At 46.0% G+C, this 27,889-nt stretch overlaps 1 protein-coding gene across 8 annotated transcripts in view; it reads right to left on the reverse strand.

Annotated features, from left to right (window-relative positions):
* The window catches only part of PPP2R5C (protein phosphatase 2 regulatory subunit B'gamma), a 169,722-nt gene that overhangs the window by 137,642 nt on the left and 4,191 nt on the right, over positions 1–27,889 (reverse strand). For 6 of the 8 annotated variants that reach the window (XM_055288138.1, XM_063643877.1, XM_055288130.2 and 3 more), the window contains exon 3: positions 7,222–7,387. The exons of 1 other annotated variant lie outside the window; for it this stretch is intronic. Coding sequence is in view for 4 of the 7 variants with exons in the window: in XM_055288130.2 (XP_055144105.1) it covers positions 7,222–7,387 (166 nt within the window). In the remaining 3 variants the exon portion in view is untranslated. Of the gene's footprint in view, positions 1–7,221; positions 7,388–27,889 lie in introns of those variants that run through there. One more of the 8 variants, XM_055288137.2, reaches the window with a different exon arrangement.

Raw genomic sequence — 27,889 nt, forward strand, 5'->3', positions numbered from 1 at the left:
AGCTAGTTCCCACACCCATGCACTCCAGTTCCCGCCCGTGAAGGGGTCAGGGAAATATCCTGCTTCAAAAACACCATAATATTAAAATTAAAATATCAATATGAATGTACAATTCAGAAAATTTATATCCTTGCTCCCTCCATTGAAAGCATTTAAAAGTAATGTCAGACCAGTAGCAATAAACATCCCTCTGACCCAGATTTTGGTTGCTAATATATTTACCACTGAAAGGAACCACGGCTCTTTGAAAAATGGCTGATTTGGCCAGGTGCGGTGGCTCATGCCTGTAATCTCAGCACTTTGGAGGGCCGAGGTGGGTAGATCACTTGAGGTCAGGAGTTTGAGACCAGCCTGGCCAACATGGTGAAACCCCATATTTACGAAAAACACAAAAATTAGCTGGGCATGGTGGCACACGCCTGTAATCCCAGCTACTTGGGAGGCTGAGGCAGGAGAATCGTTTGAATGTGGGAGGCGGAGGCTGCAGGGAGCCAAGATTGCACCACTGCACTCCAGCATGGATGAGACAGCGAGACTGTCTCAAAAAATAAAAAAAAAAGAAAAGAAAAATGGCTGATTTGAAGTCTGGGGAAGAGAAGGTACTAAATGAGCCCAAGGGATATCTCACTATGTCAGAAATCAAGGAATCAAAAATAAATGAGGCTATGTAAAAAAACAAAAACAACAAAAAAAATACACAGTAACTACCCTAAAGGGCACTCAATGATTGAAATTATGCCATCTGAACACCAGAAAGACTAATGATTTTAGTACACGAAAACACACTGAAATCAACAATAATATAGTAGTCCACAATGATATTAAAACAAAGAGAAAGCTAGAAAAAAGCTTCAGCTGTCACCATTAGAGGGAACTGGTAATAAAAGACAAAGCGTTAAGCTTATCCTTCTTTTTCAGTAGGAGCTCCATTTCAAGATAACCAAGTATCTCTGGTTGGTAAGAAAAATCACTGCTTTCAGAAGAATGTTAGAGTAAATGTTGAATTCTCTAGTGAAACTGAAACTATTGACTCAGGCAAGGATTATCAACTGTTGTTCAAGACATTAGCATATGGTTGACAGGGAATACGCATTGGCAGGACGCCAAAATATACACTGCAGATTATTACTAGTACTTTTAGAATTGTAAAGGGAAATGTGTAATTGTTAGAGATATCAATCTATCATCAACTGAATTCACTAGTAGAACTGAAAATTTAGCATCACTTCTGATGATAGGCAACCAGACGCTATGCATCTCTCACAATAATGTCACTATCTCCTAAGTTATAAAGCATTGCCTCTGATGTATTTCAGCCAAGAAAGGTTTCCATTTACAGGAACCACAGTGGGGTAAGTGGGATATGTTGCAGAACAACTGGGTCGGTTGATTTAACAAACCAGTGTTGTGGTTTAAGGCACTCCCAGATTGGCAGTGCCTCCAGGTGTCTGGCAGAGCAAAAACAAATCCCTATTGAAGAAGACACTTTGATTCTAGGTTTCAATTTATTTCACATATCTGAATACAATGACCAATATACAATAAAAAAATCAGGTACACAAGGAAATAAGACATCATGAACAAAATGTGACAAACACCTCAGATACTAGTGTTACCTGACGCAGGCTATAAAACAGCTGCGTTTACTATACTTGTGACAAGGTTTGATGACATGTTCAAGAGAATAGGAAAATATTTTAAAATGGCACTGCAGACTGAAAAAAGAACCAAACAGAACTTTCATAAATGAAAAAAAACCCCCTGAAAGTAAAAGCTCAAAAGTAGGGTTTGACACATATAGACAAATCTGAAGATTTACAATGAATAACAAAAATTGAGAATAAGCGTTTTGAAACTTTCGTATCAACTTAACAGGGTAATCTTATATCTACTGGCTATAATAATAAAAACACTGTATTTTATACAAAGTGTATTTTGTACTTCACTTCTGTAATAATTTATTTTTATTGATTTTATTTTCTGTTAAAATAAAGGACTCATATCTAGGATAACATACTGTTACAATTCAACAAGAAGACAACCAACTTAAAAACAGACATCTCATCAAAGAAGAGAGACAAGTGGCTAACAGGCACATGAAAAGACGCTTAACATTTCCAGTCATTGGGGAAATGCAAATGGAAACCACAGTGAGACACCATCACACACCCACAAGAATTCAGCTATAATCGAAAAGACAGTAATGAATATTGGGAAGAATGTGGCCACACTGGAGCCCTCATACATTGTTGGTGGAAATATAAAACAGTACAGCCACTTTGGAAAACAGTGTGGCAGTTTCTTTTTCTTTTCTTTTTTGTTATTTTTTTGAGACGGAGTCTTGCTCTGTCGCCCAGGCTGGAGTGCAGTGGTGTGATCTCAGCTCACTGCAACCTCCACTTCCCAGGTTCAAGCAATTCTCCTGTCTCAGCCTCCCGAGTAGCTGGGGCTACAAGCGTGTACCACCATGCTCGGCTAATTTTTTGTATTTTTAGTAAAGATGGAGTTTCACCGTGTTAGCCAGGATGGCCTTGATCTCCTGACCTCATGATCTGCTCGCCTTGGCCTCCCGAAGTGCTGGGATTACAGGCGTGAGCCACGGTGCCCAGCCAACAGTTTCTTAAAAAGCTGAACATAAATTTACCACACAAGCCAGGAATTCCACTCATAGGTATCTACTCAAGAGAAATGAAATATCTGCTCGCAGACTTCTATGCAAATGTTCACAGCAGCACTGTTACTCATATCAGCTAAGAAACAGCCCAAATGTCCATTAACTGATGAACGGATAAAAAAAATGTGGTATATCCATCTGACTGAATATGATGCAGCATTAAAAAGAAACAAACTACTCAACACAGATGAACCTCAAAAACATTACAGCAGATGTAAATGACTACCTATGGTATGACTTCGCTTATATGAAGTGTCCAGGAGAAAGTAAGTCTAGAGACAGAAAGCAGATCAGTGGGTGCCTGCAGCTGGGGTCAGGAGTGGAAATTAATGGTGAATGGGCACGAGGTAACTTTTGGAGGCAGATGGAAACATTCTAAAACAGAACTGTGGTGACGGTTGCACAACTCTATGTATTTGCTAAAATAACTAAATTTTCCAGTTACAATGGGTGAATTTTAGGATATGTAAATTATGCCTCAATTAACTCTAAAAAAGAAAAACCTATGACTTGAAAAGTTAGGGAAAAATAAAATCTAGGGATAGGGCTGAAAGTTACACTCAGAATGAATACGTGGCTTTAAATTCTTTTATTATTAAAAAGCAAACTAAAAATAAGTGAACTCTCTACTCAACTTAATAAATGAGGAAAAGGTTAAAATAAAAGACATAGGATAATTAAAGATAAAAGTGCCGATGAATAATATTGAACACAAACAGAACAGTCAAAAGAATAAATGAACTTATAAGGAGACATAACCGCTACTGATGAGGAAGAGATTAAAAGGTCCATTAAACAATGACCATGTACTAGTTAACAGACCCCCCTTTCCAAATGGACCCACTATGGTTAGAAGCTACAGATGTTTCACAGAGAAATGCAACAGGCCCACTGAGTTCCAAGTCAACCTTTCAACCCTACTTCATGGACACATTCCACATTTTATTGTTTCTGAAATCCGGGTCCATCTCATCATCCCTGTTGCGAGGTGGCAGTGTGAGGGAGCTGCAGGAAAAGCTGCTGCAGGCCACCCCAGGAGCCGTCACAAAGTGCTGGTGACAACAAATCTTAGATGGGACAAAATACAGGTTTATGAAAAAGAAGAAAACTACAGTTCAGCTCCATGTAGTAAATATAGAAGCAAATATTCTAAAGAAAATTAGTTCCAAACACTATGAAAATACACTGTGACAAAACACAAAATGCAAAGATATTTCAAAACCAGAAAAATCTGTCAACACAGCAATTACAACAGTAACATCTTAAAGAGAAAAATCGTATGGCATTTGACCAAATTCAGCAGCAGTACCCACCCAGCGTGCACTGGCATGGCGCCAACCAGCCTGCATGGGTCCGGGAAGAGTCCTGTGAGCTTGGACTCCGGAGCACCAGCAGCCTCGCAAAGACCGCTCACCAGAAACCAAGAGCCACTTTCCCATCGAATTAGGAAACGCTGAAGCCATTTACTAAAATGGGAGAAAACAGGAATGCCTGCTATCACCTCTGTTCCAGGTTTTATTGGTCCTTCTTAGTGGTAGGATAAAATTAAAATAACTAGTCTATGTTGGCATAAATAGTGGAAGACAGATAAAAGAATCCATTGCAAACAACAGGACTATATATGCAGACTGTAGTGGAAACATTAAGACTAATTCAAAAATGTGGTAAGGTGATGGCAAAAGAAAATATTTGAAAACCAATAGCTCTGCATGAGATTAGCAAAAACCAATCAGAAGTGGAAATGGGAAAAAATATAACCCAGTCACAAGAGTGACAGAAGCTATAGAGTATTTAGAAATAAATTTACTGGAAAGTTAAGAGATTTACAAGAAAACCGTAAAATTTTATAAGTCAGAAAACAAGACCCAGAAAAAGGGGGGATATATACCATCTTCCTAGATGGAAAAAAGGTTATTAATTTTCACCAAATTAATATATAACTTTAATTCCAATCAATTATTATTTTTCTGAACTAGATGAAATTATTTTAGTATATATACAGAAGCATTAATGTTTTAGAACGGCCAAGAATTATCAAACAAGACCAGTGAGGGGAACTGGCTTGATCCATATGAAATTCTCCTGGATATGCAGATTTACTATGGAGAATTTACCTTTTTGGGGAACGGTGAAAATGTAAGTGTCAGTGGGAGTATATTGCATGCCATTCTTACTAGGTATAATGAAAAACGAAGGAAATGGAGGTTGAGAATAGAAAACAGATGTAGAACAGATGTAGAAAGAGGCTTGTGCAGCGACTCCTCAGAAGAGGTAAAGGAAGTACGCTGGAGGCCGGCATACACCGGTACTTGCATGGGGTCTGCCCCACGCATGGAATAATATACGGCGACAAAACTGACAAATGCAAAGATGGTTCAAAACCAGAAAAATCTATCAACAGAGCAATTATAATCTGAACATCTTAAGGAGAAAAATCATATGGCATTTGACCAAATTCAGCAGCAGTACCCACCCAGCATGCACTGGCTGAGGCGGAGCATGCATGGAAAGGTGGGGCACACGGCCAACCTTCTGTATCATGGCAGATCCAAGCCCCAGCTGTGACGGGCATTAGGGACAGGGCTTGGGATACGAAGGCCCAACAATGGTTATACAAAGCCTTTTCCCTCCCTCTGACTCTGGGCCTCCGGAGGGTACTGGAAGGAGGAGCTGGTACCTATCCCTTTCCTTGCTGTCTCACCAATGGGTTGCTCACTCCAGGAGAATAGGGTTTGGTTTTGTTTAATTCTGTACCCCTAGTACCCAGAATAGCTTTCACAGGCACTCAACACATATTTGCTAAATGAATGAACAGCATGAGAAAGGTATATCCTATTTGGGAAGAGGAAAGACTAATCAAAAATGACTTAGCATGCATATTATCTACCACAAGGGTAAACCAAATATAAGCCAAATACAAGCTCTAGAAAATGCAAGTGAGAACCTGGATTTTTTTTTTTTTTTTTTTTTTTTTTTTTTTGTGAGACGGAGACTCACTCTGTCTCCCAGGCTGGAGTGCAGTGGTGCGATCTCGGCTCACTGCAAGCTCCACCTCCCGGGTTCACACCATTCTCACGCCTCAGCCTCCCAAGTAGCTGGGACTACAGGCGCCTGCCACCACGCCTGGCTAATTTTGTTTTTGTATTTTTAGCAGAGACGGGGTTTCACTGTGTTAGCCAGGATGGTCTTGATCTCCTGACCTTGAGATCCGCCCACTTCGGCCTCCCAAAGTGCTGGGATTACAGGCATGAGCCACCGCAGCCAGCCGAGAACCTAGATTTCTAGCAAGTAGGGGGCAAGAAAATTCATCCACCGTAAATCCACCCACCCATAAATCCACCATCCACCCAGCCTCCCTTCCTCCCTCCCTCCTTCCACCTGGAAAATCTGCTATCTGCCTCACAGTGTGGAAAGCCTGGGAATACAGCTATAAGCATGACAGACTGCCTGCTCTCACTGAGTTCATATTTACTTTTTTTTTTCCTGAGACAGGATCTCACTCTGTCATCCAGGCTGAAGTGCAGTGGCACAATCATGGCTCACTGTAGCCTTGGCCTCCCAGGCTCAAGCAATCCTGCCACCTCAGCCTCCCGAGTAGCCAGGACCACAGGTGTATGCCACCATGCCCAGCACATTTTATTTTTTTGTAGAGATGGAGTCTCCCTATGTTGCCTAGGCTGGTCTCGAACTCCTGGGCTCAAGTGATCCTTCTGCCTCAGCTTCCCAAAGTAATGGGATTATAAGCGTGAGCCACTGGCCTGGTTGCTGAATTAATATTCAGTGGAAATTAATTGTAAAAGATCCATTATTACAAATTTAAGGTATGAAAAATGATATTTTATTTTGTATATCTGTCTTATATTTTAGTAATTATAAAGGTTTTAAGAGGTTCACATTTGACTTTAGGGTCCTTACTCTGTTTTCCTCGACAAGGTTTTAAGCACCTCAATCTCAAAATCTAAAGGAAGACTTTTAGGGATTAAACAACCTGAGATGGAAAGGGATGGCTGTGTCATTTGGGGGGAAATTCAAAGCAAAGAGCACTTTTTCCTAATTTCATATAAGAAACGCTTGAGTAGAGGTAATCCCCAAATGACTCATAATAAAGCAAGTCCATAATGTACTATAGCTACAGTCCTTACTTTAGAAACATAGAGAACTTCTACTATAATTTTTACAATTACACTACTTGGAGTAATTCCTTTTGGAATTGCTATAGTTCTAAGACAAACAAATGAGAATTAATTTAAAAGAAAAACTGGCTAGCTTAATACCATAAATAAAAAGATGTTCAGCTTTTCCTGTTAGTGTATTATGCCTATACTGGGTTGTTAAACTTTTATCTTAAATAGCTCTGGAATTTAAAATGTTAATTGAGTAAATAAGTGAATGACATTCAACCTAAAAAAAAAAAAACCACCTCAATACAGAAAAGATGACCCTGCAAAACACAAACACAGCAAAGGAATAAGTTAGCACACTATCAAAACATTGCTCCTTCACTCCAACAGCCACAATTTAACTTTTAAAAGACAAATAAAAATTACCTTTTAAGGATGGTAGTTTTTGAAGTTCTCTATTATTGCTTGCACTAAACCTTGAAGAATTTTGCCGTTTGTCTTTCTTCACTATGGGCTGAGAGACTGGTACTTTTATTTTAGCAGATACTGTAGACGGGACAGCAACAAGGCTGTTTTTCCTGACGGAAATTTGCTTCCAAAACAAAAACAAAAACAAATGAATATGTACAATGGTTGTATTTTGTAGCACTATTAAAATATAGAAAAACATATACACGAGTCTTACTCTGGGGCATTCTCCTTCACTCCATGGAAGACATCATTCCTTAGAGTGGCTGGAGTATGGGGCTTAATGTCCCACCTTCAGCAATATTAGACTGAGAGATTCAAAGATATGCCTAATTTCTCTTATCTTCCTTCGAACTTTTGATTGCTAAATATTTACCACATAGGTTGATGTGGCAGACTAAATAATGACCCCTAAAGATGTCCACATCCTAATTCCTGGAACCGGTGAATATGGGACCTTGCTTGGCGACAGGGACTCTGCAGATGGGATTCAGTTAAGAATCTTGAGATGGGAAGATGATTCTGGATCATCCAGGCGGGCCCAAGGGAATCACACAGGTCATTACAAGAGGGAGGCGGGAGGGAGACAAGAGAAGGCAATGGGATGACGAAAGCAGGGATCAGAGAGAGCTCTGAAGATGCTACACGGCTGGGTTGGAAGATGCAGGGAAGTGGCCACAAGCCAAGGCAGGCAGGTGGCCTCTAGAAGGTGGGAAAGGCTGGAAACAGATTCTCCTCTAGAACCTCCAGAGCCATCACGACCCTGCTGACACTTTCATTTTGGCCTCATTTCAGACCTGCATGCCAGAACTGTAATATAGTAAGTTTATGCTCTTTGGAGCTGCTGCATGTGTAACTTGTACAGTGGTGCAAGGACATGAATATGGCTGAGTATCTCACAAAATGCTAGGTGTTCCCTGCTGGCTCACCACTCAGCCTTGAACACCCAGAGCAGGCCGTCTGAGTGCTTCCCCTTGAGCCCCAGGAAACACTCCGCGCAGCTGTTCTGCTGCCATTGTCCTAGGCTCCTGGTGTGCGTGCTCATTCCCAGGATGCACCATAGCTCCAGGGCTGGTCAACACCCCTGTGGCCAACCTGCAACACTGCCATCTGAACTACTCAGCAGAGGTGGAGAAGAGTCTGAAGATGCATGAAGCAGAGGAACCAGGGATCCCCCGTCATCCACACAGGCCAAAGGAGCTCACCAAAGGGGCCCGTGGAGTTCAGCTGCACTCTGGGCCCCCCAGCCGAAGGGCTCTCTAGGTAGCAAGCAGTGACCTGGCCCACAGCTGTTTGCTGCCACCACTATCCAGCAGTAACAGCCAACAGCTGCTGTGTCGACTGTCAAGATGATTTACACAATGTGCTCGTTGCCCACCCTTCTTGTCTGCCCAAAGAAACGGAGTCTGTGTCTGCATATGTGCTCTTTAAGAAGGCTGTCACGCTCTGAGACAGTTTGCTTCTGTGTCCTCACCCAAATCTCATCTCAAATTGTAATCCCCACGAGTCGAGGGAGGGACCTGGTGGGAGGTGACTGGATCGTGGGGGCAGTTTCCCCCATGTTGTTCTTGTGGTAGTGAGTGAGTTCTCATGAGATCTGATGGCTCAAAAGTGTTTGGCAGTCCCCCCCTCCCCCACTTTCTCTCTCTCTCCTGCCGCCATGTAAGAAGTGCCTTGCTTCCCCTTCGCCTTCTGCCATGATGGTAAGTTTCCTGAGGCCTCCCCAGCTATGCGAGACTGTGAGTCAATTACACATCTCTTGTTTGTAAGTTACCCAATCTCAGGTAGTTTTTTGTAGCTGTGTGAAAATGAACTAACATAGACTCCACCCTGGAAACACAAATCCACCCAGTTTAGGGGCAAGGAGAGCAGACACACCAACTCCAGCCCCAAACATTAATTTGTTCTCATCCTTGAATGAAATTTTCATAAGCAGTAAGAGCTGCTTTACTTCCTACTAAGGTGCTTAGGAATGCCTGGAAAGAGGTGTCTGATGTGACAGACTGCCCGGAACAGCAGGCAGCCTCTGACCTGGGAGGCAGGGGTCTCGGTTCCCTTCTCTCCCTCAGTCTGTGGCTTTTTCCTCAAAAGGTACTTTCTTGGGCTCTGAGCTTGACATCTGTCAATCTTTTACCATGAAAGCCTGGGTCTTTCTTCCCTAAAAGCCCCTTTATAACCAGCTCCTCCACAGAACCCCCCAGTTAGATGGTTTCTGCTCTGCCTTCTCTGGGCGCCCCGGCATTGATTCCACAGTCTGGAGGAGCTGCTCCTAGGAGCTGTCCTGGCTTTAGATGTTCAGTTACATATGTGCTTGTTCCAGTAGATAATGCTCTCCATTTCCTTTTTATTTCACTATAGTGCCAGCCCAGCACTCACAGCGAGGACCTTGGGTAGAGGCCAATGACAGGGCTCCCCCATGGCTTCTGACCCCAGCTGGAAGGTCAGCTGCATGGAAGGTGGCCTGGCCTGGGGGGCTGGGAGACGAGCCCATGGGTGTTGACTGCCATGAGGACACACTGAGGATAGGCCTCTGCCCCTGAGAAAATAAGTCAGCCCTCGGGCACAGTTCCAAAGGGGCCCTGGGCTCTTTGGCTACCAAGCCCCTCTCCTCTCTCTCATCAGGGCCAAGACCAGAGAGGGGAGCCACTGTGCCTGCCCCGCCCAGCCCAGCCACCAGCTGCCTACCCCACAACACTGTGACCTGGTGCTCCCACCAACTCGGAGGGGGCATCTTCCTCCCTGATGGGACATCAGCTCAGGAGGGCAGGGCCTGTCTGCATGAGACACTGTCTGTCCCTGGGAAGGTGAGGTGACCTCCCTGAGGAAGGAGCTGCAGAGCCACCCAAAGCAGATGCCACCAAGAACCTGGGCTCAGAGAGGGGGAGAAGGAGAGACAGGGGAGAGAGGGACGGGGAGGGGGAGAGGGAGAAAGACAGAGAGAGGGAGGGGAGAAAGAGAGAAACGGGGAGAGAGGAAGGGGGAGGGGGAGAGACGGAGAAAGGGAGGGGAGAGGGGCAGAAAGGGGGGGAGGGGGGAGGGAGAAAAGAGATGGGAGAGGAAACGGGGAGGGGGAGGGGGGGGAGAGAGAGAGGAGGAGAGAGGGAGGGGAAGAAAAAGAGGGGAGGGGGAGGGGGAGAAAGGGAGGGGGAGAGAGAGGGAGGGGGAGGGGAAGGGGGAGGGGGAGAGAGAGGGAGGGGGAGGGGAAGAAAGAGAGAGAGGAGAGAGAAAGGGGAGGAGGAGAAAGAAGGGGAAAGAGGGAGGGGGAGAAAGAGGGGGAGGGGGAGAAAGGGGGGAGGGGGAGGGGGAGAAAGAGGGGAGGGGGAGGGGGAGAAAGAGAGACGGGAGAGAGGGAGGGGGAGGGGAGAGAGAGGGGAGAGAGGGAGTGGGGAGGGGAAGAAAGGTTGGGGAGAGAGGGAGTGGGGAGAGGGAGAAAGAGAGAGACGAGGGAGAGAGAGGGAAGGAGAAACACAGGGAGAGAAGGATGAAGGAGGGAAGGAGAGAGGGAGGGTGAGGGGCTCCCTCGGGAGCAGCTGCCCAGGGCGGGTGGGCGCAGACGAGGGTGGGAGCGGGAGCGGGTGCTGTGGCGGGATCCTGGGTGCCGCTCCGGGACGCCTGGCCACGGCCACGGCCGGAGGATGAAGCCCCCGAGAAGCGACGGAAAGGAAACGTGAGAGCGCGGTTCGCGTGTGGCCAAGCAGAGGGTTGGAGCGCGCAGCGCAGGAGGCCAGATCGGCGTCCTCCGCTTCTTCCCCGGCGGGCGGCTCCCCTCCTCCGGGCTCCGGGGCCACGCAGCGGAGGCCGGGGCAGAGGCGGGACCGCGGCCTGGGGCCCATGCCGGAGACTCCGGAGGTGGCCGGCGGGAGCTGAGGGTCTCCTTGGAAGGCCAGGACAGACCACACTCTTGAGAAAACGTGGTTGGGGCAGAGGGGTGTGTCAGGCGCCCAGGAAGGCGCAGGCTCGCAAGGACAGGGGCGGGGAGGCTGGGGGGCGGCAGGAGGGCCCGGCGCGAGCCCACGCGGGTCTGCGGCGACAACAGGAGTGAGGTCGAGCCTGGCCCTACGCGCACAGCGCTCCTTGGCAGCCTAGCGGCTCAGGGGCCAAAGCCGCCAAGGTCGCTGTGCCACCGGGAAACGCAGGGCGGGTTGAGGCTTGGGAGGGTGGGGAAGGTCTGAAAGGGTCCCTGGGCAGAGGACAGAAGCCAGGGTCCCGGGAAATACGGCGGCTGTAAACAAGCCCTCCTCCTGGGCGCCAGACACCACCAACACCGCTGGTTCGTGGACAGCCCGGCGGGGACCCTGCCGCAGCCCCGACACCGGGCTCCCTCCCTGGTCTGATGTTCCGTAAACCTGCAAAGACTCCTCCAGTGGCGGCACCGGAAGGCACCTGTAGCTGGAGGGAGATGGCTAGGGAGGAAGGCTGGGGAGCGGCTGCCCCACGCTGCATTCCATGGTTCAGGCCGAGCTGGCGCATCCTTAGCTTACAGAGAGGAAAGCAAGGCTCAGGCTGTGGGGTGAGCGCCTGAAATCACCCAGTCAGTGCTGCAGCCAAGCCCCAGCCTCAGTCCCTGGACTCTGGGTCTGGCGTTGAGCCAAATGCTGGACCCCAACTCCCCCCTTACACCCCACACCCGAGCAATTCCATGCTCCAGTGCCTCTCAAAATCCTACCTTTCTGCAATTTTATCGTAAACGGAACAAACTGCCACCACTTATGTGCCAAGGACTAAGTGATATGCCACTTAAGAAGTATTTTTAATGCCGGAAAGTCCAGCCTGAACCTGATCAAGCCCTGAGGTCTAAGCACCAGTTCTTAGGAAAATACAAGAGAGAGGGCAGCGTGTTAACCAACGGCGATGCGATCTGCATGCAGGGAACGTGGGGGAATGGCAGGAGGTGTCCTCCTGCAGCACCTGGCAGTCGCGCCACCACACTTCAGCCCAGGTGAGCCTCCGCTGTGGGCCCTGTTACATGCAAGCAGCCCCTCCCCCAAGCAGCGACAACTAAGAACGTCTCCAAACATTGCCAAATGTCCCTCGGGGGACAAAATCACCCTTGGTTGACTATCATACCTCTCAAATGTATGGGAACCACCTGATTTAACAACTAAATTGCAAGGAGAAAAAGGAGAGGGGGAACCAGCACATATCACAACCTAGTGTAATGTATGTACCTGATTTGGATCTCAGGACTCAATTCAATTCAGGACCCAAACCAACCAAATGAAAAAGGGAGGAGGGGAGGGGAGATTTAATGCTTACTCCTGAGAGTAAGGAATTGCAGTTAATATTTTTAGGTGGGGCAATCACGTTCTGGTTCTTGGAGTCCTTGTTGGAGGATACCACGGGTGGGATTTACAAATAAAATATGATGACTGAGATTTGCTTCAAAATAATGTAGTGTGAAGAGAGGGCCATGCATATGGAGGAGGAGGCCTGGATAAGACAAGATGGGTTGCATGTGGATGATGGCCAAGGCTGGGCAACGGGGACCTGGGGCTTCCCTATACGATTCCCTCGACTACTGTGTATGTGAAAATAGTCCAAATGAACATGTTATTCCTCCCTGCATTAACCCCAGCCTCTATAGACCAGACAATCAGAACACCTTCCCTCATCTTTCTCCCAATCATATTTTCAGTGTTGGTGGTACAGTGGTGAGCACAGCTGCCTCCAATCATATTTTCCTACTGTTACCGGACTGACCTTTCTAAAGGTCCATCAGACCATTCCCCTGCTCACAAGATGCCAGTGGCTCCCCACTGCCTGCAGGAGAAAGTTCAAACTCCATAGCATGGGGTTTGAGCTCAGCCGCTGTCTCCCCCGCACTTATTTTTCCAGGGCTCATCTCTCAATGTATGGGAGAGATGAGTCTCTCCTTTATTTCAGGAATGCTGGGCCAGTCTCAGATTCTCCAATGTGCTCTGACCCTGCCCTGTTTCAATGCCTGTTTCTTCAGCATGAAATGCCCTCTTCCTGTTCCCAAACTGTCACCCCCACCCAAAGCTTTTGATCTACTCAGCCTTCAGTTCTAGCACAAATGCCATTCTCTTTAATGTTTTCCCCACTCCTCATACACGCAGCCAGGCCCCACCATCTCCTCAGTGTTCTTAAGGGGGTTGGTTCCCTTACACTTACATCAGGCTTGGAATCCCATGTCTGCTTCTACAAAGATTCTGAGCTTGTTGAGAGCATGGACACATCTCATGTCCCCGTTATCTGCTAACACTCAGGCAGGCTCCGGAGCTTGCTTCGTCTCCTTCACACAATCACTGTCTCTTGAGTCCTTAATTCCAGCCTTCGCACAACCACTTCATGCACACTTGATGTTCCAGCAATACCAAACTACTTGTCCTCCCAGACAAAACCTAGTTTTGTATGTCTTTTCAGATATTTTATTTTTATTTTTAATTTTTTTGAGACAGGGTCTGTCTGTCACTCAGGCTGGAGTGCAGTGGCACAACCACGGCTCACTGCAGCCTCAACCTGCTGGGCTCAAGTGATTCTCCTCCCTCAGCCTCCTGAGTAGCTTAATCTACAAGCACTCGCCACCACGTCTGGCTAATTTTTGTATTTTTTGTAGAGACAAGGTCTCACTATGTTGTCCAGGCTGGTCTTGAACTCCTGAGCTCAAGCAATCCAATCTGCTGTGGCCTCCCAAAGTGCTAGGATTATAGGTGTGGTGAGCCACCGCACCCAGCCTTGGATCTTTTAAAAGTGCATTTGGCTCAAGGTAGCATGATACTGGCATAAGGACAGACATACAGATTGATGGCATAAAATTGAGAGCCAAGCCCATTCACCGGGGAAAGAACAGCCTCTTCAACAAATGATGCTGGGACAACTGGAGAGCCGTATGGACAAGAATGAAGGTGGATCCCCCCTCACACCACAGGGAAAAAACTAATTCAACATGGATCACAAACCTCAACAGAAGAGCTGAAACCACACAACTCTTAGAAGAATACAAAGGTAAAGCTTCATGAGCCTGGATTTGACAATGGTTTCTTAGCTATGACACCAAAGGCGCAAGTAACTAAAAAGAAAACAGATAAATGAGACTTCATAAAAATTAAACATTTTTGTGCAAAGGATACTATCAAGAAAGTGAAAAGACAACCCACAGAATGGGGGAACGTATTTGCAAATTATATAAGGGTCTAGTATCCAGAATATGAAAAGAACTCTTACAACTCAATAACAAAAAGAAAACCTGATTAAAAAATGGGCAAAGGACTTGAACAGGCATTTCACCAAAAAAGATATACAAATGGCCAAACAAGCACATGAAAAGATGCTCACCACCTTTAGATGTTAGGGAAATGTAAATGAAAATTACAATGGCATACCACTTCACACCCGCTGGGATACCTATTCTTTTTCAAACTGAAAAATAACATGTTAGCATGGCCAGGCACCATGGCTCTTGCCTCTAACCCCAGCACTTTGGGAGGCTGGGGCAGGAGGATTGCTTGAGCACATTAAAAAAAAAATAGCCAGGGTGGCATGCACCTGTAGTCCCAGCTACTCAGGAAGCTGAGGCGAGGGGACAGCTTGAACCCAGGAGTTCAAGGCTGCCGTGAGCTATCACTGTACCATTGCACTCCAGTCTAGGTGACAGAATGAGACCCTGTCTCAACAAAAAAACAAGTGTCATAAAGGACGTGGAACAACAATTGGAACCCTTGTATATTGCTAGTGAGAATGTAAAATGGGGCAGCTGATATGGAAAACAGTTTGGTGGTTCTTCAGCAAGTTAAACATAAAATTACCATCCAAAGCCAGGTATGGTGGCTCACGCTTGTAATCCCAGCATTTTGGGAGGCTGAGACGGGTGGATCACCTGAGGTCAGAAGTTCGAGACCAGCCTGGCCAACATGGTGAAACCCCATCTCTACAAAGAATACAAATATTAGCCAGGCATGATGGTGCTTGCCTGTAATCCCAGCTACTTGAGAGGCTAAGGCAGGAGAATTGCTTGAACCCAGGAGTCAGAGGTTGCAGTGAGCTGAGATGGCGCCACTATACTCCAGCCTGGGCAACAGAATGAGACTCTGTCTCAAACACACACACAAAAATGACCATCTATATGACCCAGCAGTCTCACTCCCAGGCATATACCCAAAAGAACTGAAAACAAGTATTCAAACAAAAATCTGTACACAATGTTCACAGCAGCATTATTCACAATAGCCAAAAGGTAGAAACAACTCAAATATCCACCAACTGATGAAACAAAATGTGCTATATCCAAACAATAGAATATTAGCTATAAAAAGGAACGAGGGCTTGGGAGGCTGAGGCGGGAGGATCACGAGGTCAGGAGACTGAGACCATCCTGGCCAACATGGTGAAACCCTGTCTCTACTAAAAATACAAAAATTAGCTGGGCGTGGTGGCACACGCCTGTAATCCCAGCTACTCGGGAGCTTGAGGCAGGAAAATCGCTTGAACCTAGGAGGTGGAGGTTGTAGTGAGCGGAGATCACGCCACTGCACACCAGCCTGGTGACAGAGCAAGACTCCATCTCAAAAAAAAAAAAAAAAAAAAAAAAAAAAATGGAATGAGGTATGACGCATGCTACAACACGGATGGACCTTGAAAGCATTCTGCGAAGTAAAAGAAGCCAGACACAGAAGGACAAATATTGCATGATTTCATTTCTATGAACTATTCAGAATTGGCACATCTACAGAGAGCAGACCGGTGGCCGCCAGAGGCTGGGGGAAGGGGAGTGAGGAGTGACTGCTAGTGGGAATGGGGCTTCCTTTTGGGGTGAGGAGGGCTTTCTGGAATAGGTGGTGGAGAGGGTTGCACTACCCGCTGAGCATCCTTGAGTCTTCTGGGCTTATGGTGACAACAGCAAGGGCCCCACGAAGCCAGGGAGACACACACGCTTTGGGAGGATCAGCTGTTCTCGGTACAGAGAAGGCATATTAGTGTTGGCTGAATATGAAGTGAGAAACAACAGGTGTGCTTCCTCCGTTTAAGTGTTTACTCCTAAAATAAAAACTGGGCGTCTGTCTTAAAATAAGAGGTCGCTGTAAAGAAGTGTGCTACTGTTTAGCAATCAGGCTTGGGCGACATCTAAAAAAAAAGGACTTGATTCTTCCCCGTTCGCCCTCTTCTGGAATGCTGGTTATGGGGAGTTTTGTTTTATTCTACTCACTCAGTGAGGGGAGAGATGACCTAGAATTTACTTTAGCCTCCTGATGTCTGGCTTAATGATGGGAAATTATTTTTCAAACTCAGTATTATCTGTCAAACCCAAATCAAAATAGTCAGCCCTTCCCTTCAGTAGAAGCCACTGAAAGTCGGTGGTCCCAGAGGGTTCCAAGCCAGCACTGTGGCCCCCACCTGTCTGAACAGTGGCTGCACACGAGCAGCAGCTGCATTTTCTAGGAGGAAGGCGGGGGGTGGAGTGGGTGGGGGGGGCACAATCTGAAATGCTATTTGAGACACTTGTCGGCCACTCAAATGGAAGCTACGGGAATAAAGAGGAAGTCATTCCCTCCTCCTCCCAGAGCCTCTCCACTGAAGAGACACAGGGTCCCTGGGGGAGGATGTGTCTATTGCTCTGAGGATCTGGGATTCTGGAGTCTCTGGCTGGGGGAAGGAGGTGGTGGGGGTGTCTGGAGAGGAGGGAAGATGAGGTGGCCAGTCACATGGCAAGGCAAGGTGTTGCCCAGAAGGGCCTTGAAATTATGCAGGAGTTCACGTTTCCAGCCAGGGTAGGTGAGCTGCTGGCCCTGGGCCCAGCCCCACTGCCAGGCCCACAGGGAGGTACAGAGGCAAAGGGCATTGCCTGCCTCAGTGGTACATGGTCCTCTCCCAAGTCTTCCCAACAAGCATGGCTGCACTTCCTCAGGCAGAGGAAACAAGACGCCAGAGGCGTCCCTCATGCTCAGGGACAATGCCCCATTAGTTTCTAACAGAGACACAGCAAGCCCGAATGTCCAAGTGCCCTCACACCCCACACCCTTCCATGCAGCCAGGCAACAGCACCCCAATATATTGGGAGTAAAAGGCAATCTGTGAAGCAGATACGTGGATGTCTATTAGTCTCTCTACTTTGAAATATTTCATGGAAACAGCAAAATGGGCAACTGGATTTGTGACAAAGCCTCCCTCCTAGATGTTTTATCATATAAGGGATTTACCAAATGAAACAAGCAGCTCTTTCCCTTCATTTAAACACTGCAATTCTAAAAATTCACAACTAGACATATTTATTGTTCAGTTGGGCAGGGCCAAATCACTGATCTCTCAGTATTTCTTAGATGGTGAATAGAGTTAAACACAAAAGATACCTCTTCCACAGACCATGGCTAGTACTGGTTTCAGATACAGGCCCAGGGACCCATACTAGCAGCTTCTCCAAGTGCCAAACCTGATTTGGATTCCAGTAGGCCGGGGCTGGGAAGCCACAGCCCATGAGCCACATCTGGCCTCCTGGTTATTTTTGTAAATAAAGTTTTATTGGCATACAGTCACGTCTGTTTATCCACCTATTGTCTATGGCTTCTCTCTTGCTGCAACAGCAGAGTTAAGTAGTGGCAGTAGAGACCACGCGCCCCCTAAAGCCTTGAATATTTACTATCTGGCCCTTTACAGAAAAATGTTTACTGATTCTTGTGCCAGGACAACAATTTCTGGATGAGAGGAAGAAATAAAGGAAAACAAGACAGATTTCCCTGATCAAGGTTGATGATGCACTCACAATCAGCAAACCTCCTGAGCCTGCCTTATAAGTGAGAGTGAAGGAAGAGGCAAGTTACCACCTCCAGTAATAAAAAGATCGGCAGAGGCTGTCACTGGTGCATCTCAGCATAGCAATATTCAACAGATGCAACTTCCATTTGGCAACCACAAAGCAGTGTGGGGCTGGAGGGAGAAAGCAGGTGCTCTGTCCCTACAGAATCCCCCCGAGGCCACGCACTCAGAGACTGGGTATAGCAGAGGATAGGAGTGAGATATGCAGCTGAAAAGGAGATTGATGTTAGGTCTGAATACTCATCTCTCCATAGCCACTTTATCCCCCACACCTTCTCTGCAGAACATTGGTAAACTGAGTGGTTATGACAAGAAAAAGGGATTCTCCAAAGAAACCAGTCTGTCTAGGAAAAACTAAGGCTGCTAATGTAGGAGCTGGCACCTCAAAGCAAATTCTCTGCAGTTTAGTCTCTAGGGGCCAAAAGTCACAAGAGCCAGCTCCCAGCCAAGGCTTCTAAAGCAAGTGGTCAGCTGACAAGCCCACCCATGGCCAGCTGTGCCAGTGCCTCATCCTTGCCTGTGTGAACAAAGAAACCCTTCATCTGAGAAGCAAAGTATTCCAGTTGGTCTCCTTGTTCAGCTCTTGCCCCTCGTTCCCACACATCATCTAGGAAGATCCTCTTACTTCCCTACTCAAAACACCCCAGTGGCTTCCCATTACCCTCAGAATAAAAACTCAAAGTCCAACCAGACTCAGTGGTTCATGCCTGTAATCCCAGCACTTTGGAAGGCTGAGGTAGGAGGATCGCTTGAGGCCAGGAGTTTCAGACTAGCCTGGGTGACACAGTGAGACCCCTTCTCTACAAAAAAATACAAAAATCAGCTGAGCATGGTGGTGCGCACCTGTATCTCAGCCACTTGGGAGGCTGAGGCAGGAGGATTGCTTGAGCCCAGTAGTTCAAGGCTGCAGTGAGCTAGGACTGCACCACTGCACTCCAGCCTGGGCAACAGAGTGAGACCCTGTCTCTGAAAACAAAACCCCAAAACAACTCCCCCTCCCCATCAAAATCCCAAAACCCTGTCTAGGCAGGCTGTTTATAAGACCCTACCCTAGCTTGTCTGTGCTCGGCTCCCTACCTCCATCCCTCCCGCTCTGCCTACCCTCACTTTTCCTTAGTCAACTGAACACCTGGCAGTGGACACGGCAAACTCACTTCCTCCATGGGGCCTTCGCACTAGCTGCTGCCTCTGGCTGAATGATTATCTTGCCCTAGATCTTTGCACTGTGGCCTGCTTCTTCACATCCACGTTTCACTTTTCGTGTCGTCTCCTTGGTAAGACCATCCCTGACCACCTGAAGCAGCCTCCCAATCTCCAGCAGAGGGGCTGCCAGAGGGTCCTGTCCACCAGCGGTGTGTGGAGCTGTGTGAGTGGTTTTGGTTGTCACCACGGTGTTGAGATTGCCAGGGCCATTGCTCTGCAAAGGTGAGATGTTCTCACGCCCAATGTCACTAGTACCCCGCAGAAAACACCCGCAGCTCCGCAGTCCACTTTTGTGCCCTCACTGGAGGCAAACTCCACGAGTGCATGCACTCTGCACCTGCAATGGTGCTCAGCACATGCCAGGTCTCAGAACGAACCTGCTGGATGACTGAGAATGAAGGAATCCCCTGGAGGCAAGCCGCAATGTCAGAGAAAATGGCCAAGATAAACAAGAACATGATACCGAGAGAGGGTATGATCCCTCCAGGGGACAGAAGGGGGACCTGACTCCAGAGCCCACGCCTCTGCCACACCGCACGGCTTCCGTGATCTGGACAGTGGGCCTCATTCATAATCAGCAGGACAAAGTGGCTGTGCTCTGTGACGCAGGTCTGAGAATGAGAGGAAGGTGAAGGGAGAACCTTGATTGCCGTATTACTTTATTTTTTATTTATTTTTTGAGGCGGAGTTGCATTCTGTCACCCAGGCTGGAGTGCAGTGGCGCAGTCTCGGCTCACTGCAACCTCTGCCTCCCGGTTCAAGGGATTCTCCTGCCTCAGCCTCCTGAATAGCTGGGACTGCAGGCGCGTGCCACCGCACTCGGCTTTTTTTTTTTTTTTTTAATTTTTAGTAGAGATGGGGTTTCACCATGTTGGCCAGGCTGGTCTCGAACTCCTGACCTTAGGTGATCCACCCGACTTGGCCTCCCAAAGTGCTAGGATTACAGGCGTGAGCCACTACCCCCAGCCGTATTACTTTATTTTTTAACCATGTGTGTTTTGACCCCAAAATAAATAAATAAATGAGAGAAAATGTCTATAAAGACTAGGAGGACAAAAGGTCGTGACTGCTCTTGGGTCTGTCCAAGTCCCACTCCTATGGGCAATGGAGTCTTTCTCGTGTGGTATCAGGTGTAGGCCAACCACAGACCAAGCAGTAGACAGGGCCTCCCTCCCGTCTCACCACGCGCTCCCTCTTCTTCTTGCCCTCCTCTTTCCTTAATTTTATCTACTTCCTTCTCTTTTGCCAATATAAGTCTTCTCTTCCTTTAAATTTAACCTTACATTTGATATTTCATATTAAGAAGATAGGTAACAAAATAAGTTTAATTAAATTAAATGCACTCACGTAAGAATTATTTTGGAAAATACTGTTAGGGTCTGAAGTAGCTCTGTCCAACAGAACTTTCTGTGAAGCTGTGAATGTTCCACATCTGCTGGTCAACAGAGGAGCTGCTGGCCACATGTGGCTGCTGAGCACTTGAAATGTGGCCCATGCAACCGAGGGATTGAATTATTCACATAATTTTAATTTTCATTAATTTAAATTTAAATTTAAAATAGCCATATGCAGCAAACAACGCACATCTTGGCCAGGGCAGGTCTAACCTCTTCAGAGCTCCTTAGTAATTTGATATTACCATCGGGCGATGCCAGCCCTTGGTCAGAGCTAACACCTGCAGGCTGCAGGGTATCTTAAATTAATCTCTTGGGGGCCATTTTTGTGTTGTTGTTGAGATTGGGTCTCACTCTGTCACCCAGGCTGGAGTGCAGTGGTGTGATCTCAGCTCACTGCAACCTCTGCTGCCCAGGTTTTCAAGCAATTCTTATGCCTCAGCCTCCCGAGTAGCTGGGATTACAGGTGCCTGCCACCAAGCCCGGCTAATTTTTGTAGTTTTAATAGAGATAGGGTTTCACCATCTTGGCCAGGCTGGTCTTGAACTCCTGACCTCGTGATCCACCCGCCTGGGCCTCCCAAAGTGCTGGGATTACAGGCATGAGCCACAGTGCCCGGCCGCTCAATCTTATATTAAGAAAATATATACAAGATACTGTGGTGGCACGCACCTGTAATCCCAGCTACTTGGGAGGCTGAGGCAGGAGAATAGCTTGAACCCAGCAGGCGGAGGTTGTGGTAAGCCAAGATCGTGCCATTGCACTCCAGCCTGGGCGACAGAGCGAGACTCCGTCTCAAAAAAATACACACACACACACACACACACGCACACACACACGAGATGAAAAAAAGCCAAATGTTCTCAATAAAGCATTTTTCTCCCTTCTGGAGAGCTTAATGTCTAAGGCTTGTTCTCTCACTCCCCCAGGTGGAGAACGTGAAGATGACAACGTTGTTTGGATTTGGGAAGCAGCACTTACTTCACTGCAGGAGCACTGGAGAGTCTCTGCTTAACATACTGATAGGAACATGCAAGATGATTAGATAGGACGTTGTGCTAAACCAGACACCACTGTGCCCTGCCCTTTGGCAGGTACCCAGTGTTTAAGGAAACACTGGAGACCCGTCTTCGAATTGAAATACTCTAGATGAATCTTCCCCGTGATTTAGGAAAACATCACCGCATTTCATGTTGGTGGCAGACTGACTCACTCAGCTCTGCTAAGGATGCAGGTGGAAACCTTTCCACCATCATATAGCAGGGCTGTATGTAAGTTGCCATTCACCTTGCTGTTGCTTTAATGTAGGAAGTTTGAGCTTCTTTCTTGAACTGGAAAATTTTCGATTTCATATCATTTGCTTGATGAGCTCTTTCTAGAATTGCATATACTGTAGCGAAGCTTTTACTGAAGAGAGAGAGGAATGCTGATCTTATCTACTGGCTTTAACCATAATACACACCCTAGGGTCCAATGCGCTTTCTGGAACTCCATAATTTTATGGTAAGCCTGTGTCTGCATAGATGCTTTAAAGCGTCTGATTTTCTCACCCAAAGCTCCAGGTGGCTCTTTACATGAAATGGGTTCCATCTTGTCCCATCCACTCAAGGACAATAAGATCTAACTGAATGGGGGCCAGGTTACTCCCAAGTACACTGGATGTCCAGAAGCAACAGGTGCTACACTTCAAAAATGATGGAAACAGCCAATACTTCAGTTCCTAACAGGTCTTTTTTATCTCCTCAATCCTCAACACAGTGCTCGCACAGAACAAGACGTGCTCAAAACAAAACCTATCTTATAAAACATATTAACTATATATGTAACTATGCTCTACTGAGAAACATTACCAAAATAAATTAAGAAACACAAAGCATAAAAGATCACAGGGAAACCTTTACAGTCACTGCCATGTAATGACATTTCAGATAACAACAGACTGCACAAATGATGGTGGTGCCTTAGATTATAACACCATATTTTTATGGTATCTTTACTATGTTTAGATACACAAATTCTTGCCATTATGTTACAGGTGCCTACAGGGTTCAGTTAAATGACATGCTGTACAGGTGTGTAGCCTGGAGTGACAGGCTATCCATATGCCCTAGGTGTGTAGCAGACTGTACCACCTAGGTTTGTGTTAAGCACATGCCATCATGTTTACAAAACGACAACATCGCCTAACAACACAGCTCTCAGGACGTACCCCCCCCATTAAGCGATCCATAACTGTATTTAAATGGAAATCCTATTTTGAAATGCTTTAATTAAAATAAGATCTTATGAGGCTGTACTTTTTACCACTGACCTTTTAACCAAGATCTTATGAGACAACACTTTTTTCCACTGAATATGTAAAAGAAAACTAAGAAAAAAACCAAAACACTCTACTTTTTAAAATTTTCACAAGACATTAGAAAAAAACCTAAGTAATCTTCTGCTTTAGTATACTGCTATTTATTTAAAATGAATTACACTGAATAAAAATTCTACATTAAAATTTCCTTATTGGATCAAAAAAGTGATAAATAAGCCTCTTAACAAGATTTTTTTATTGTTGTTGCTAATTTACAGTATCAGAAAAATCAGCAACCTAACTGATTTCAAGCTCTCCTTTTCAGTACTTTTAAAACCCGCCAGCTCAATACTTCTTGACTCTAGGTCCTAATATATATGGCAAGATCAAAGAAGAGTCAAGCTCAACTGATGCCTTCAAGGACTGAATCTAGCTAGGAAGGCAAGTCACACGGGAACAAAGGTCATCTAACGCGGTATACATGACACAGAACTGCGTACAGCCAGCCACTGGTCTAGGAAGTAATTGCTATAAGCATTTAAAAGATGGAAAACACATAGTCCAAGATGGTGAGAAACAGCTTCACTGAAGTTTCTGGATAGATGAGCTTGAGTTGGAGCTAAAAAGATGAAAGGGGCCAGGCACAGTGGCTCACGCCTGTAATCCCAGCACTTTGGGAGGCTGAGGCAGACGGATCATGAGGTCAGGAGATCGAGACCATCCTGGCTAACACAGTGAAACCCCGTCTCTACTAAAAATACAAAAAATTAGCCGGGCGTGGTGGCGGGCGCCTGTAGTCCCAGCTACTCGGGAGGCTGAGGCAGGAGAATGGCGTGAACCCGGGAGGCAGAGCTGGCAGTGAACGGAGATCACACCACTGCACTCCAGCCTGGGTGACAGAGCGAGACTCCGTCTCAAAAAAAAAAAAAAAAAAAAAGATGAAAGGATTCAGATGGCCAGCAGAGAGTGGGGGAAGAGCATTCTAAAAGAGGGGTGCTCGAAGTGTGGTCTGGGGTGTGTCCCTTGACCCTTTCAGGGGTCCACAAGGTCAAAATGGTTTTTATGATAACATGAAGATGTGATTTGCCCTTTAAAGCGTCATTATGGGGAGTTTTTCACAGGTTACACATATGAAATCAGAGCAGCTTGCGTGCAGGGGCAGACAGCTGCCTTCGATGGAGCCGGATGTTCAACAGATTTGCGAAAACAGAGCCATGCCACTTTTCTCAGCAAATTACAAAAAAAAATTCTTTCCACATAAATGTTTTTTATGTCAACATGTAATGGGTGTTATTATTAGATGAACTATTTAAAAGCTTTCAGCTTTAATTTCTAAGGAAAAATACCAGTAGATAGATAAAACTCACTAAATAAAAGCTCTTTGGGGTGCTCGATAATTGTGAAGAGTATAAAGGAGTGATCCCCCTTCTGTGTGAGCACTTACTGCTGTTCTAAAGGAAATATAATGCTCAGATGAATATGTGCCAGGCGTGGTTTGTAAGCAAATGTACATATTTTGGAAAGGTGTCTTTATAGTGCAGTGGCTCAACAGGGGGCGATTTGATCCTCCAGGAGACATTAGGCAATGTCTGGATGCATTTTGGTTGTCATAGTTCGTGGGGGCAGTGGGCCACTGGCATCTAGGGGTAAGGCCAGGGATGCTGGTGAATGTCCTACAAAGTACAGGACCACTGGGCAGCCCCACAACAAAATTTCTGGCCCCACAGTCAAGTGTTCAGATTGGAACCCTTGGTCTAGAGCAGTGGAGGTCACAAAGGAGGTACCTGGGGTCTACTGACCTTGCAGCTTGTGATGTAGGACAGGAATGGGGGCTAGAGAAGGGAGCCGCTTAAAGAAGAACCCACCACTCCCTCATGCCCCAAGGGCAGCAAGCTCAGGACAGCTGCCTGCTAACAACCCCAAAGCTCGGGAGCTGCCGCTGCGGCTGGCTGCCAGGGATGGATCCTTCCCGCGGCACCTCTTTCCGACGCCCCTGGGCTCTAAGGAAAGACCATGGGGAGGCGCTGGGAAGAGTGAGCCAAGACGTGGCAATCAAAAGCAAATGATTCCATTTACTCCATAATCATTACATATGAATTTCAAAAAGATTTTTAAAGTATTACTTCTCTTGGTCTTCTCTGGGTTTCACTGAAGTTCAGCTTAGGGTTGTATGGAAAAAAAGGTGGGAAGAGACTGACGGAAGCTAAGGCATGGGAGGTTCTAGCGAAAGCCCCAAGCTCAGAAGTGAGCCTACAGGGGTGTCAGGGGCCCTCCTTGGAGGGGTCGCGCTGAACAAAACGACTGTCCTTGTCCTCCTCCTGCTTACTCAGGTGAAAACTCTTGCTACAGAGACTGTGAAAAGGAGTATTTCTTGCAAAGATATTTTTCATAAAAGTGTTATTTGTTAACATTTAATGGGTGTATCATTAAATATTTTTAACATTTCAGTTTTAATTTCTAAAAAAATTACCCTTCCGCCTAGCACCTACGCGACCTGTGGCGACTGTCAGTCTCCCTAGGTCTAGACCATCAGGGAGCAGTGGCCCTGGAATGTAAAGGGACAGATTATAACAGGAAAAAAGTTACTAAAGGTAGAAGGTGGCAAAGCTAGCTAACGAGTTGGAGAGAGGATTGTTCTTTCTCTTCAGCAACAGATATTATGTAAGACTTGCTGTAGAGACTTTCAAACAAAGCTAAGCTGAAGCAGGTGTGAACTACATGACAATACTCAAACGACCTCTAATGTGCTTAAAACAAAGCACTTTACAAAAAGCATGAACACTTCTAAAAATGTAACATTGGACGCAGTACACAAACTTAAAAGAAACAACACCCACCTATGGTCTGATCTCACAAAATGGACTTGAGGAATCTCAGAGCAATTTATTAACATTCTAAATAATCATAAAATGTGCCTAGTTATGTTTCCACAGATTTGAATGTTACACTGAGAACAGATGCTCAAAAGTGAGTCTCTTTTGTCAATCTCCACAGAATTTTCCAACTTCAAGTGACCCATGAGCCCGTTTGTTGCCTCTTTCCTTAAGACTTCCTATGAAATAAACCAGCAGTAAGTAGTGGGAAGAAACTTTTATTTCCAGGACACAGGTGCATAAGCAACAAGTCAAAATTAACCATTCTATCTGAAAGAGAAGAAACATGTACCAACACGTCATTCAAGGAGTAGAAGTTCCTAGAATAAGGCAAAAGTTACAGGGCAGCAGTTATGACCTTTAACAGAATTTTGTTACACTGAAAGATACAGCCTGCCATACTTGCAGGGAAAATGTCTCTCAGGAAGGGTAGCATCCAATCTATTCCATACGTTTAAAAATAGCCTAAACTCATCAAATCATTTTAGGGATGAGAAAACAGGGTCACACAAGTTAGGTGACATCATTTATGGCAAAGCAAGAATCGGCATGTTTATTTTCTAACCCCCAGGCTGAAATATTTTCCACTGTACCACTCTACCCGATACTCCAGGACTTCATCTTTCTTACTGAAAAACCCAAACCATCAAATGTCCCCTTGTTCTACCCAAGAATTGTTCTGCAACATACGCCACCTGCTTCCTTGCTTTCTACGAGGCTGAAGACTAGCCAGGCAGGAGTTTATTATACGGACCTGCCATATACTTGAAGTAGTGTGTTAAGTCAACCAGAGGCCAGGTTCTTGAATGCTTTCTCTGTTGGGATTATTTCCATGCTGTCTGGCTGCTCTGCCCTGGACAGGCCCCTGCTCTGCACATCTCTCAAGGCTGTGAAGCCCCAACTAGGGTAACTGTCCCATCAGAAGGTGAGTTCACTGGGTAATGGGAGCAACTGCTCATTGTGAAAGTGACATGATGTTAAAAGGCTTGAAAGGGGCTGCAGGGTGGCTCATACCTATAATCCCAGCACTTTGGGATGCTGAGGCAGACGGATCACCTGAGGTCAGGAGTTCGAGACTAGCCTGGCCAACAAGGTAAAACTCCATCTCTACTAAAATACACACACACACAAAAATTAGCTGGGCATGGTGGTGGGAGCCTGTAATCCCAGCTACTCGGGAGGCTGAGGCAGGAGGATCATTTGAACCTGGGAGGTGGAGGTTGCAGTGAGCCGAGACCGCGCCACTGCACTCCAGCCTGGGAACAAGAGTGAAACTCTATCTCAAAAAAAAAAAAAAAAAAAAAAGGTTTGAAAGCAGCATGGGAATGTCAAGCTATTTAAATTGTTCAGGTTAAAATATTCAAGTTAAGAGTAATACCGAGAGAGAGGAGAGGGAAAAAGTGTGCAATAATGGTTCAATTCACCTGCATGAGTCAATCATATTTGGTAAGTGGGTGGAACTAGAAGTGAAGCAGTGAGCTGAAGACTGAGGGGAAAAAAAAACAATAATAAAATTTAAGGGTCAACTCAAAGGTCAAATGAACAGAAGTGTCCCAACTTGTATTCCTGAAAAACAATTTACACAGTGATCTGCCAAGTGTCAAGCTTAATATGCCATGTTGCCTCTGGTATCCTTATGAGGAAGCAGTGAAGGGCCCAACATTTCAGTGTTTTCAGTGGTAATTTCAAGCTCTGTAGCTCCAGCTCTTAGACAGTAGCACTAGAAAAAATACAAAAAGACAAGTGGGGCATCATACTCAGGCACTGCAGGCCACACCACAGGTCTCACACGGCTGGCAAACTGCTTTCAAAACACACATTTCACATAGTAGTGGTTTTGGTATCTTTGAACTACTGACAGATTTTTCAGGTTTAAACTTAACATTATTCATCCTTACAGCCAGGATCTTCCCACTAAAAATAGAAATAAATGAAATATACACATTGATGCTCCTTTGTATAAGGAATATAGCTAAAGTAAGAGGATATAGGCACATTAGCAAGAAAGCTCTTGGGAGAAGAAATCTTAGCAGTTTTAATGAAAGATCAAAAGACCAAAAAAAAAAAAAAAGAGCATATAGCATATACCT

This window comes from Symphalangus syndactylus, chromosome 8 (genome assembly GCF_028878055.3).
Source record: "Symphalangus syndactylus isolate Jambi chromosome 8, NHGRI_mSymSyn1-v2.1_pri, whole genome shotgun sequence".
NCBI classification, from domain to species: Eukaryota; Metazoa; Chordata; class Mammalia; order Primates; family Hylobatidae; genus Symphalangus; species Symphalangus syndactylus.